At 35.6% G+C, this 14,117-nt stretch overlaps 1 protein-coding gene across 1 annotated transcript in view; it reads right to left on the bottom strand.

Annotated features, from left to right (window-relative positions):
* The window catches only part of WDR17 (WD repeat domain 17), a 78,350-nt gene that overhangs the window by 19,702 nt on the left and 44,531 nt on the right, over positions 1 to 14,117 (bottom strand). Inside the window, exons 12-18 of the mRNA XM_080797397.1 lie at positions 11,631 to 11,795; positions 9,249 to 9,451; positions 8,142 to 8,291; positions 7,926 to 8,056; positions 7,506 to 7,631; positions 6,339 to 6,494; positions 2,459 to 2,523 (exon numbers count right to left, since the gene is read on the bottom strand). Coding sequence (XP_080653523.1) covers positions 2,459 to 2,523; positions 6,339 to 6,494; positions 7,506 to 7,631; positions 7,926 to 8,056; positions 8,142 to 8,291; positions 9,249 to 9,451; positions 11,631 to 11,795 — 996 coding nt within the window. The remainder of the gene's footprint in view (positions 1 to 2,458; positions 2,524 to 6,338; positions 6,495 to 7,505; positions 7,632 to 7,925; positions 8,057 to 8,141; positions 8,292 to 9,248; positions 9,452 to 11,630; positions 11,796 to 14,117) is intronic.

Below are 14,117 nucleotides of genomic sequence, written 5' to 3'. Positions count from 1 at the left end.
AAAGTAAGAACAATTTCTTTTATAATATGCTAATTTCAAAGTTCTAGTTTGGACAGAGATTTTCTGAAATATCTAAAACATCCAAATATTCAAAATATGTGGTAGATTTCATACAGCCCTTTTGCATATCACTTTTCTAAAAGCCTCAAATTTTATAATCAAATCAGATATGGAAGACAAAAGTTTTCTGGAATAATAAATACTACGGATACTTGCTTTCTCTTAGAACACTACGTATTTTCATATTTTTAAGTTCACTGAACATTTTGGTCTTTAAATGAATGTAGCTTATCTATTACAATGAGCAATATGTTTTCTGAAAGTAAGTTGCAAACCAGGTATGTGTGCTGGGATATCTGCTTTCACCTGCATTAATAAATCCAGGGGTGTTTACTTCATCACAGACAGTAGACTGTTAAATGTTTTACTGAGCACAACTGTGAATGGAGAGCTTCTAATATAAGTAGTTTAAAATCATTAAAAATGATAATATAAAAGTATAAATATTGGTAATATAGAATATTATGAGTGCCCCAAGCAAGGTAGTTGAGAAAAAATAATGCTCCTGATACATGAGGTTACAGGATCCTGATTTTGGACACGATAAAGGGTTTACTTATGCCTGCCTCTGTCTCTCTGTATCCTGTCTGTGTTTCTCTCTTCCTAAGTCCCATGTAGTTTCCCAACGACCAACCAAATTGATTCAACTCTTACAGTTTCGTTAAAAACTAATCTGGTCTATTTTGGATAGGTGTAGCAGACTTTTTTTTTTTTTTTTTTTTTTTGGCCCAGCTTATCGTTAACAGTCTTCCATTCATAGGGTCTCTGGGATTCTCCCCAACAACTATGTTTTTAACCACCTGACCCTGAATTTCCTTTTTAGAGGAATAACATCCCCTTCCTAGGGACCAGGGCTGAGATATTGCCACTCAATCTCTCTGAATGGCTGGATTTATACAACACAAACTTGGGCGTTGTGGGGAGACCATTTTCTGGCCAACATGTGAATTAAGGAGCAGAGAATATCAGGTGTTGGTTTCCCAAAATAAATGAAGTAGTTTTTGCTGAGGTTGAAATAAAATGGTTTTGTGAAATAATCGTCGCTAACTTGATTTTATTAAGGTTTCAGTGGGAGGGAACAACATTCAGTGAGGGTACAGGAACTGAGAATTAGTGGGGATTCTAAGGACTTAAGATGGGGAGCCTTAGTGTGAGGGCTGGAGCCAGCGTGCTGATGAACTCACCATCGGGAAAGCGGGTGCTAGCGCACAGTCTACGTTCCTATGGCAGGTAAGTTTGCTAAACCTTTTGCATTTCATGCTTAGCCTCTGACAGATTTTTATTTGTACATGTGAACTGCAGTTGAATTTACTTTTAAATCATGTGCCATGAAAGAAAAATCAAAACTTTTTAATGCCAGGAGGAAGGCAATTCCTCATCAAATAGTACTCTACAGGCTTAGAGCAGTGATTGGCACAAAAGTGAGGACTAACTAAATAAATATTCACTGAATGAATAGAATAGAATAGAACAGAAAGCAGTCTTATGTCGTGAATTGAAACGTGTCTGCCCAAAAGATATACTGAAGTACGACGCCATGATATCTACAAATGGAACTTTATTTGGAATTACGGTCTTAGCCAGTGTAGTCAGTTAAGACGGAGCTGTACCGGTTTAAGGGAGACCGGAAATCTAATATGACTGGTGTCCTCAAAGAAAGGGGGACAGAGACACACAGGGAATAACGCCCTGTGAACACAAAGCTGGTGTTGGAGTGATGCACCCATGAGTCAGCAGCTGCCAAGGATCGCCGGTAACCCCCGCAGGCTGGGGAGAAGCATGGAACTGAGTCTTTCTCAGAGCCTTCAGTAGGAGCCAATCCTTCCGGCAACCTGACGATGGACCTCTAGCCTCCAGGGCTGTGAGAGCCTAAACACCTGTTGTTCTATGCCAACCACTTCAGAGTGCTTGGTTGTAGCAGCCACGAGAGATGAATACATCTCCGCAACAGTCTTCTTTGTCATCAGTACCTCCTTTATATTCATGGAGGGGACATGGCAGGGATTAGTGTCCAGAGAGAAGTTCTGAGTTATGACTCTATAAAAGTTATTTATAGAGTAAGTATTCTGTGAACTTCTGGTAACTGTCAGAAACTCTTACCATTTATATTTCAATAGCAATATATTCACCAGTAAGTATGTTTACTGATCTGTCAATTCCTCCACTGACAGGGGAAAATCTGCCTTCCACTGTTTTTTTCAGATGTCAGGTCAAATACAAGAACACCAAAATGACTTGGAACCGATTCATTTAATTCACTGTACGGTAGACATAAAATTCAGCTATTTTTAAAGACAATATAACAGTAAAAATTCTCAAATGTTACTATTATATTTATATACTGCTTCCACTTTAACATATTTCAAAACATGTATCTGGACACAGACTCTCGGCTCACCTCTGCATTAACTTCTTCCAGTATTTTACAGACACCCCTGGGGCGACGGACAAGGCTTTGTCCCACTAGAACAGAAAAAAAGGACAAAAACATGTTGTCTATTTTAAATTTTATGTATTTATTTATTTGAGAGCGAGAGTGAGAGCTGGGGGAGGGGCAGAGGAAGAAGCGGACCCCCTACTGGGCAGGGAGCCCAGGACTCTGGGATCCTGACCTCAGTGGAAGGCAGAGGCTTAACTGACTGAGCCCCCCAGGCACCTGATTGTGCTTTTAGTGGACTTTTTTTTTTTTTTTTTATGAACTCACATTTATAATATGAGTTTTTAGTGTGTTTTTAGAGTGTTCGGATTTCCAGGAATATTTTTGTATTCTACCTGATGCATTCCACAGAGTATAAATATTACCACATTTTAAAATAAAATAAGATATATAAACTGCATTATTTAGCAGGGAAAATCCCAAACCTAGAGAGCAGGGGGCAGAGTGTGAAGGAGAAGAGTAGTAACTAAAGTATATAGTTTGAAAAACATACTAACTCATCTTCTGACACAACCCCAGAGTAATTTGTTTTATGGTAATCTATAGTCTATGTTCAAAATAATACATGTTGAAATTTTTACTAGTGTCACTTCTCCTTAACAAATAAGACATTTATTTCTATTTTTATTCTTCCCTTGTTTATTTATAAACTTTATTTCTTGTCACTTCTTCCTTTATAGTTGATAATACTGATCTTCATATTTTAAAAATCAGATGTTATTAAATATGATCATTGTTCAGTTAAGACAAGTGGACAATTATATGGAAATATAGATTTCACTGAACTCAAGTCTAGAAGAGAAATGAAGGGAAAGTATTCTGAAATATCAAAACACGAATCCACGCTTCATTTTAATTAAGATTCTCCTAAACAGTAGAATTCTACTAAATTAAGGCTAGAAAATTGGTAATTAGCCTGAAAATAATACGTTAAATTTTAAATAGGAAACTTTTTTTTAAGTTTTTATTTAAATTTCAGTTAGTTAACATAGAGCGTAATATAAGTTTTGGGTGTACAAAATAGGTAATTTTTAATACTACATTATTTGAGTCATGTTACCTTTGTAAAAAAAAAGTAATCTAAAATAAGCTTTTAGGGAAAATTTGCCTTTGTTAGAGTAGAGGCAAATGGAAGACAGGAGTTAAAATATAGGTTAAATTAACTTTGAAATCATCAAGATTTTTCTATAAGAACATGTCTTGTAGGTGAAAAGATTGAATGTTTTCCTAACCTCACAGTGTTAATCTCAGAGAAACAAACTATGGAAGCAGGTGACCATGAACTAATTACGAGGACACTCCCATTTTTCAAGGATTGTAAGCTCAGTATTTTGGATCATTAAGAACATTAATTCTTAAGCTCCAGAAGTAGGTATTTTATTAAACTATCTTTAATTAAATTTGAATTAAATATAGCTTAAAAATATATATATATACACACCCATATATAAAACTAAGAAAGATGAAGAATTAGTATCCTGTCAAAATTTATTTGTTCTTTTTGTCCTTGACTTTTGAAAGATATTCTAATACAGCTTTGTTAAAAGGGTAACTTTTAAGACAAATCTCAACTTCTTCAGACCAAAAAATTTTTTAAAGATTTTATTCATTTATTTGACACAAAGAGACAATGAGAGACAGAACACAAGCAGGGGGAGTGGGAGAGGGAGAAGCAGGCTTCCCGCAGAGCAGGGAACGACACGGGGCTCGATCCCAGGACCATGAGATCATGACACTGAGCCAAAGACAGAGGTCTAATGACTGAGCCACCCCAGTGCCCCAGAAGTAAAATTTTTATATTGCCCCTAAACACTTTATAATACCTTAAAAAAAATTTTTTTTATTTCTTTAAAGTAAGAGAGAGAGAACACACACCCAAGTACAATGGGGATGGGTGGGGCAGAGGAAGAGGGAGAGAGCAAATCTTAAGCAGGCTCCATGACCAGCACAGAGCCAGACTCCAGGGACTGATCTCATGACCCCGAGATCATGACCTGAGCCAAAAATCAAGAGTCAGCCCCTTAACCGACTGAGTTACCCAGGCGCCCCTTCCTTTTCAATAGCATTTTTAAATGACATTTTTGTCTTAGGTCAAGCAGTAATTCATTATTTGTCTCTAGTGTGTGGATGGGGGAATAAAAAGGTGAGTTAAATTTAATTTTGATATATTTTAATGTAGTCTTATTGCTTAGTTTTACTTTACATTATTCATTAGTACACTTAATAGCATGCTTTGTAATTATAAAATTAACTAACTTAGAGCTTTTCAAAATGATCAACTATGAAATGAGTCCATGCCATTCTCATTTTTTTTTTTGGAGGGTGGGAGAATTGTTCTTGAACTACAGTGGCCATGCAGAAAAATGAAAACCTTCATAAATTTCACAAAATTTCATAAAATTCACAAACTGAATACACTCAGGTAACCAGCACCCGGACCAAGATATTTGCAAATACAGACAAAGGGCTGATATCCAAGATCTATAAAGAACTCCTCAAACTCAACACACACACAAAACAGATAATCATGTCAAAAAATGGGTGGAAGACATGAACAGACACTTCTTCAAAGAAGACATACAAATGGCTAACAGACACACAAAAAAATGTTCATCATCAGTAGCCATCAGGGAGATTCAAATCAAAACCACACTGAGACACCACCTTACACCAGTTAGAATGGCCAAAATTAACAAGACAGTGTAGTGAAAAGAAGGGCCATATGTACCCCAATATTCATAGCAACAATGGCCACAATCGCAAAACTGTGGAAAGAACCAAGATGCCTTTCAACGGACGAATGAATAAGGAAGATGTGGTCCATATACATAATGGAATATTATGCCTCCATCAGAAACAATGAATACCCAACTTTTGTATCAACATGGGCAGGACTGGAAGTGATGATGCTGAGAGAGTCAATTATCATATGGTTTCACTTACTTGTGGAGCATAAGGAATAATATGGAGGACATGGGGAGATGGAGAGAAGAAGGGAGTTGGGGGAAATTGGAGGGGGAGATGAACCATGAGAGACTGTGGACCCTGAGAAACACACTGAGGGTTTTAGAGGGGAGGGTGGGTGGGAGGTTGGGTGAGCCTGATGGTGGGTATTAAGGAGGGCACATGTTGCATGGAGCACTGGGTGTGGTGCATAAACAATGAATTCTGGAACACTGAAAAGAAATTTAAAAAAATAAATAAAAATTAAAAAAAAAAAAAAGAAACAGAAGCTCCTTCTCCCTTTTGTTCTATTTTATTTGCCACCTACTTTTCAAAAGAACCACTATCTTGAATTTTAATAGGATAGATTCATCTTAATCTTTTTGAAAACTGTGTTTGTTGAATCAGTCCTCAAAACAATCAAGATGTGCCTTAGAAACATCTTTCACTAGGTAATCCTCAATGAAAACCCTCTTCTGGCCAAAGCGAGGTCTCGTTACGACAAACAGTGTTAGCAAGGGGCAAAGGAAGTCCACTGTGTGCAACTCAGCTAATGTGGATATTTACGGGGTATCAAAGATTCTACCCTACAGCAGTGGTTCTCAACCTTCAGCATGCATGTGAATAATGCGGAGGGCTCATAAAAGCACAAATCGCTGGGCCACATCCCCAGAGTTTCTGATTCTGTAGGTTTGGGGTGGGACATGCTTGTCTAACACATTCCCATTTAATGCTTATGTTAATCTGGGGGATCTCACTCTAAGAAGTATCTCTCAGATATACACCTGATATCAAACTGGCAGAGAAGCAAACAAATCTGGAAAAAGAGAAGTTTAATATTTAGCATTTCACCAATGCTTAGAATACTCTGTTAAACTCACTGATTTTAGCACTTTACCTCTCCAAGTTCAACCATCAGTTCACAGTATCTCTGAATTTGTCCTAATCTCAAATGTATGTCAGCAGCTTCCTTCAGCCTTTCCTCTTTAGTGGGGACCCCAATGCCACCACCAAATTTAGACATCTTGACTGTTGTCAATTCTTGGGCTTCAGACTGGTTAAAAAGAAAATAAAATTTTCTAAATTTAATTATCAAGAGATGGTGATAACAGATGATTATAAAAGCATTGCAAGGGCACGTATTTTAAAAACATGTAGCACTGGAAATTAAATATTTAAAAAATCAATGCTTTTTCTCTATAAAATATGATACCTCTCCTACTATCTTTTTGGTGTGGGTGTGGGATAAAAAAGTGGATGTGTCTGGTGTGGGCAGGGAGAAGCTAAATCCCACTGTCCTTAAAACTCACCAGGTGTTGTGGTTATACAGAAATGCAGGGCCCAAAAGGTTGTGAATGATAATGTAATCACTGGAAAAAAATATACAAAAATCTGGAATAAAAATTAAAAATGACAGGCCACTCTAACTGGCTCCTGTACTGGCAAGAGGTAAGAGCTGTCGTCTTTCAGTGGAGTTGTGACTACAGAAAGTCCTCCTTTATGAAAATAACTGTTTCGTCTGACCTTCAAATCCCCATCTCTGGCCCAGTTCTCATGCTCTAATGGTTAAGTTAACCATGATATTTCCTTGCAAATAGAAGATCCATTTCCACTTTCTGGTCCCAGCACTGGTTTGTTGGTACTGGTTATCACTCCAGGTATAAGGTAACTGATAATTTTGTAATGAAATTCATTAACAGCTCTAATACGGCCAGTTTTAATAAAACATATCCCAGAATACAGTCTATCGGGCCTCTGAGACTAAGGTCAGAGTGGCCCATATGTCATGGTCATCCGGTAATAGGGTAAAGCATTTCAAGGAGTTCCAAGTGACCTTTGAAGAAATTCATGAGATTCAACCTATAAACCATGGCTGCCTCAATCTGGTCTCAAATAATTCAGACTCTCATGACTTATTTTTACAACATTTATCTCCTCAGTGTTCACTTACTTCAGTCTACTAACTTTAATTCTATACATTTTTCAAAATAATTTTTGTATTTCAACAATGAAAAGACAAAACTAATTTCTGCTTGAGGACATGATCCTTGCATACTTTACTTACCATTCGAAACTTAATCAGATGTTTCAAATGCATTATTCCTTTACAGTAGTTCTGAGGAAGCAGGCTATCGTCCTGTCCTCTGATCACAGCCACTAAATTCCACAAATTGTCACTGCCACCTGGAGGCTGAAAGGTTGATACAGAATAACCAAAGAGAAAATAATGCATTCCTAACCCCACAGAATTTTGCATCTTTAAAAATATGAGGCAGGCATATATCTAAGTTGGAAAATTAACAAAATAGTAATATATCTCATTTATTGTTCCTGGTTTCCATTTGCTTTCTTACTCTGAACCAACTACGTTCAGAGGAACGGCTGAGTTGGGATGATAAGTGTAAATATGTGATAACGACAATAGTTGTAATGACTCATTCTGACTACAGGGAAAATGTTCACGTTTAATTCCTATGATACTCACTGATAAACATTCTGAAAACCATCTTAGTTTTTTTGCTCGAGGATTACCAGTTAGTTTCTCTATTTCGTGTTTAATATCTCTTGACACTTTACCACACAGTAGAGGAGGACTGCCTTGTTCTATAGCATGATCTAAAGAACAGACGATTCAGTGAGAAAGGACTGCATTTAAGATATTATTTAAAAATAAAATCTAATACATGCATATTTTCAATACCGGTGTTCCCGATAATTTCTTCCCAAGATCTGTCTGCCAGAATATTTATTAGTAAAGGAGTGATTAAAGGTGTTAATGACCAGAGTCTCACTGTAGAATCACGGGAGCAAGAGGCCATAGTGAAGGGGCGGCTGGGATGACATGTTAAACCTGATGGGAAAAAGAAACCTATGTTAACAAAAAGTAAACACTGAAAAATATTATTTACCTCTGTGTACCTCATAAAACTTCTACAGAATTGAAGTTATATAGAAGTGTTTTGAAACAGCATTTCTATTTTGGCTGAAAATGATACAAGAATATATTATTTAGCATATTCTATAAGTATGAATACAAAATTGAATAATGATTAGCTAATAGTCCTGGATGAAAATGCTGAAATTCCATTTCAGTTGGTTTAGCAGCTAGCAAACTGTCACAGCAATGCGTCATGGTAATCTGTGAGGAAATGGCAGATGGACGGAAGTTCTAATTATAAGAAGAAAGAGAATTGCGACCTTCCAGTTTAGAACATCCAGAAACAGGATTCTCTTCCACACTCAGCCCCTCTGCCTCAACTGAAAGGCCACTGAGGTAAAGTATATGGACACAAGTGGCTAGAGTGGGATGCCTTTCTCTAAGGAACCATTTTTGCCTTCTTAATTCACCACTCATCCCCATCAAGGTTTGGGTCTATAAATGACAATGACATGCAAAAGACAAGAACTCTGATTTCTATACCCAGCTTAGTTGTACTTACAGACTTACTATTACATTAAAAAGCAAAACATTGTCCTAAATATCCAAGAGTAGAGATACAGGAATGGCTAGATAAGTTACATCTACTTTATCACTGATTTCCTGTTTTACAACTTCCTTCTGGAGTGATGGTAAAGGAAGGAAAAAAAATTCTGTGTACGTGCACACAGAAACAAAAATAACTTCTCACGACATTTTGGATTATCTTCTGTGTATTCTGATATTCCAATAATAAACAAGTACAGTTTTAATAAGAAAAAGGTTATTTTAAAATGAAACAGTGAAGGTTTCTTTAAAAACATTGTATTTCTCAGAAATTATAAACTTCATTAATATAGCAAAATTTAAAAGTGCATGAAAACACTTTACCATATACATCTGCACCATGATCATAAACAGTATCCAAACAGGTTCCTTCTCGGGTGTCCCATACTTTTATAGTGTAGTCCCAGCTGCCAGATATGAGGAGATACGGAATCTCGGTATTCCACATTAATCCCCTCACAGGCGCAGTGTGGCCACTAAGAGTGTTTATGCAAGCATCTCGAGTATAATCCCAGATTCGAACAGAACTGAAAACAGAATATCATGTATTATAATACCTGTTCTAATCTGTCTAAAGTATTGGCACATTCTTAGAGGAGCACAATTATTTCTCAGTAAATTTAAAAAGCATTTTAAGTTTCAAGGTATGTTATAATTCTTTTCTTTATAGCAGATGAAAATAAACAAATAAGTAGACTATATTTTTTTCCCTACTTTAACCAGTCCTTTACTACTGACCCTACATCTACCATTTCACAGTTTATAGACCTAAAAAAGTTCTTTCTTAAAGTAAAATATCCAGAACAGATAAAGCCAAAAAACATTACTAATGATATGGATACAATAATTTAACAACACTCACATTATTTGCAAATCATGAAAATATAACATGTACATTGGGTATTATTTGAAAAATCAATTCATCTTTATGCTCTCATCAAAGAGTAAATCATTCCTTCATGTTTTGGTCAATAAAATAAGTTGGTTAGTTGGTGTGGAATCATTAAAATCAAGTACAAAATTTAAATATAACTGGATTCATAATATTACTGGAATCTACCAACTGTACAAAATACAAATGGTACTGAAAAAAATCTGAACTCAAAAATCAATTTAAGACCTCCAAATTCAACTTTGCTTGGATAATTCATAATAATTTTTAGTTACAGATTTATATCAACCTGACAATGCCAAAATATTAATACTTAAAAGATTATATTACACTATAAAGGAAACACATTATATATGTATTTTTCATTTCTTTAAGGCATATTTATTTCTGCTTTCTATAAAGACTTCCTTCTTTTTCCCCTTATCCTGGTACCTGTGTCTAGGCATATCACAACCTAATTTTGTGCTAAATCCTTATGTTAGCACTGAATTGGTTTTGGTTGGTACCATGTTTTTACAAGCAAGCTAATGTTAAAGTGAGGTGAATCAAAATACTTTATCATAAGGGACACTCATTAGAACAGGTGCTCTTGCTTTGTGACGTAATTTAGATTAGGCAAACATCAGGCTAACATCATAATTATATTTTGTACTCAAACATCAAACACAGACCTGTACCCCTGGGGCAAATAATACATTATATGTTAAAAAAAGAATTATTAATAAAAAAATATAAAAAACATAGACAAAGCTTTATACATCCCATTGTACATAAGCATTATTTAAAGGTGCTAGATAGCATATTACCTATATAGTCATATAAAGGGACCAATAACCACAATTACAGAAGACTTCCAAGTTTCATTAGCATAATTAAGTAAAATAATCTTATTGCTATCTTTCTCACAAATATTTCTTAGACAATGGTTGAAAATTATACTTTTTTAAAATGTAGCAGTAGCATTCAGACACTGAGGTCTATGTTAAGAGACGAACAATCTCTAAGTCAACTCATTCACTAGGACATGATAACCTTACTGTAAGCAATATCTCCAGTGATAACCCACAAAACTCTCACAATTGATCTGCTTAGGAAATTTGGATGGATGCCAAAATTTTAAGATGAAAAGAATTAATTATTCAATATTAAACTTGTGTTTACTATACACTATGATTTCTATCTGCATAAAGTAAGATTTTTCTTACCTAAATTTATCTCATATTCAAATAGGGACCAAACTGTACTATGCAAAATCTATCCTGTTTGAATATAAAATAGAGACAAAATTTCAGTAACTTTTTCACAAACCCAGGAAAAAATGTTAAATCACTCCCATTTCTAAATAAATTCTCTTCATGCTAAAAATACATGATCATCTTCTTGTTTTCTATTCTTAATGAAAACAGAGTACAGCTGTTTTCCATATTAAATATCAGGACACTACTAAAAATAAACTCTTCTCTATATTTTACAGAGATTTGTTTGTTTCAGATCTTTTTTCGCTTTCTGAAATGATTATTCTGAAATTTTTGTTTCTGTTAACTATGTTGCTAATAAGATAGAAATAAGCATCCATAATAAGCAAAACAAGTAAGGAAATAGAAATCATGAGCGTGATAGCATAAGCATGGCAAAATTTAATTTACTATGGTTAAATGCAATTAGGTAATTGTTAACTGCTTATACATCCTGGTTATATGCACATATTTAAAACATTTCCACCCATAAGCTGGATCATATAAGTATATACATTTCTAGAAGATTATGAGCTCATGACTTTAAGGACTAAAAAATTAGAATCCAAAAATACATACCCATCATCAGAACCACTACAAAGAATTCCCTCGCTCAGAGGAGACCATTTAACATGGAACACTTTTGCAGTATGTCCACTAAATACTTTTAGTGGTTGATCAGAGCTGGTGGCCACATAATAGACACGAACATTTTTATCTTCGCAGCCAGTGGCTATCATGTCTCTGAAACACCATCAATGACACATTAAAACATGAAAAAATATTGATACTATTTGTTACCAATAACAGACAGTCACAGTCCTGGTTTCCCAATCGTCTCTGGTGGCTGCACCAGCTTGAGATGCTTTAACTCTTCCAACTAGGGATTCTCTGTAAATAAAATATGTGGATATGATCTTTCAATGATCTTTGTTTGTTATTCTCGAGAGAGTGAGAGTAACTAAGCAACCATTTATATCTATTGACATCCTAGTGGTCATACTTGGAACACTGTTCCAAATGGAGTCAGGAGGTCTAGGGCAGACCCATGGAAATTATGCCTGAACGGTCTCCCTGAGGAACACTGACAACCATACAGACAGCCCCCATGCTCTAAACGGAAGTTACACATTTTGGACCCTACTGTTATCATGATCTTCCATAAACCTCAAATTGTTGATTTTGGTCACGTGGGTTATTATACTTGCATTTATTTAAGCCCATATGTATAAATATACCAGTTTGCAAACTAGCATGCCAATCTATAAATGTGTTTTACGTCTGCCTAAGTCCCAATGATAAATGGGCCAGTCTTTACATGTGGGAAAATATACTTTGCATAATACAAATATTTACATGTATACATGAGTATGTTTTTGTTTATTTGTATATGGACACATGAATATAATATCTTAAAAATTAAATAATAAACATTCAAGGAGTGTACATATAGGTATCCAAATTATAAATTCAGAGATATCTCATCAATAAACTTTTATAAGTTCAAGGTATTTTTCACTTGTCACCTAAGGGGCTAAGTAAAATATGGATACTGCTCTTAGAAAATTTTTAAAAGGTTTTTAAGAATAAAATTGAAATTTATTAGGTATACTTGGTGGTAAGCATAAACGTTAACCAACAAAACATACTGCATTAATACCTAATTTTTATTTCAACTGGTCAAATGCTTATTAACAATATAAAACAGAAATAAAAATGTGGAAATGTTCTATTGATCAGATACAAGATAATTCTATCCATTTGTATATTGAAGAAATATTTTTTAAACATCTACTTTGCTCTAGGCACAGTGAGGGTTAGCAGCACAGTGTTTTCTAAGAATATACTGCTAAAAATAGATAACACAGTTGTTGATCTCACAGAGCTTATACTGTAGAGGGTGAGACAGCCAATTTCCAACTAAAATTTAATTATGTTTTTTATTTATTTTTTATTAACATGTAATGTATTATTTGCCCCAGGGGTACAGGTCTGTGCAACCTCTTTGACCTCAGCCTCAGCAACTTCTTCCTAGACACATTGCCAAAGGCAAGGGAAGCAAGGGCAAAAATGAACTATTGGGACTTCATCAAGATCAAAAGCTTTTGCACAACAAAGGAAACAGTCAACAAAACCAAAAGACAACTGACAGAATGGGAGAAAATATTTGCAAATGACATATCAGATAAAGGGCTAGTATCCAAAATCTATAAAGAACTTATCAAACTCAACACCCAAAGAACAAATAATCCAATCAAGAAATGGGCAGAAGACATGACAGACATTTCTGCAAAGAAGACATCCAAATGGCCAACAGACACATGAAAAAATGCTCCACATCACTAGGCATCAGGGAAATACAAATCAAAACCACAGTGAGATACCACCTCACATCGGTCAGAATGGCTAAAATTATCAAGTCAGGAAACGACAGATACTGACAAGGATGCAGAGAAAAGGGAACCCCCTACACTGTTGGTGGGAATGCAAGCTGGTGCAACCACTTTGGAAAATAGCATGGAGGTTCCTCAAAAAGTTGAAAATAGAGCTACCTTACAACCCAGGAATTGCACTACTGGGTATTTACCCTAAAGATACAAATGTAGTGATCTAAAGGGGCACATGCACCCTAAAGTTTATAGCAGCAACGTCCACAATAGCCAAACAATGGAAGGAGCCTCAATGTCCATCAACAGATGAATGGATAAAGAAGATGTGGCATATATATACAATGGAATACTGTGCAGCCATCAAAAGAAATGAAATTTTGCCATTAGCGATGATGTGGATGAACTAGAGGGAATTATCCTAAGTGAAATAAGTCAATTAGAGAAAAACATTTATGATATGATCTCTCTGATATAAGGAATTCGAGAGGCAGGGTGGGGGGTCCTGGGGGCTGGGGAGGGAAAAAAATGAAACAAGATGAGATTGGGAGGGAGACAAACAATAAGAGACCCTTAATATCACGAAACAAACTGAGGGTTGCTGGGGGTTGGGAGGGTAGGGATAGGGTGGCTAGGTGGCGGACACTGGGGAGGGTATGTGCTATGGTGAGTGCTGTGA

This window comes from Martes martes (genome assembly GCF_963455335.1).
Source record: "Martes martes genome assembly, chromosome: 2".
Classification (NCBI taxonomy): Eukaryota; Metazoa; Chordata; class Mammalia; order Carnivora; family Mustelidae; genus Martes; species Martes martes.
This window is presented reverse-complemented; position numbering and strand designations above follow the sequence as displayed.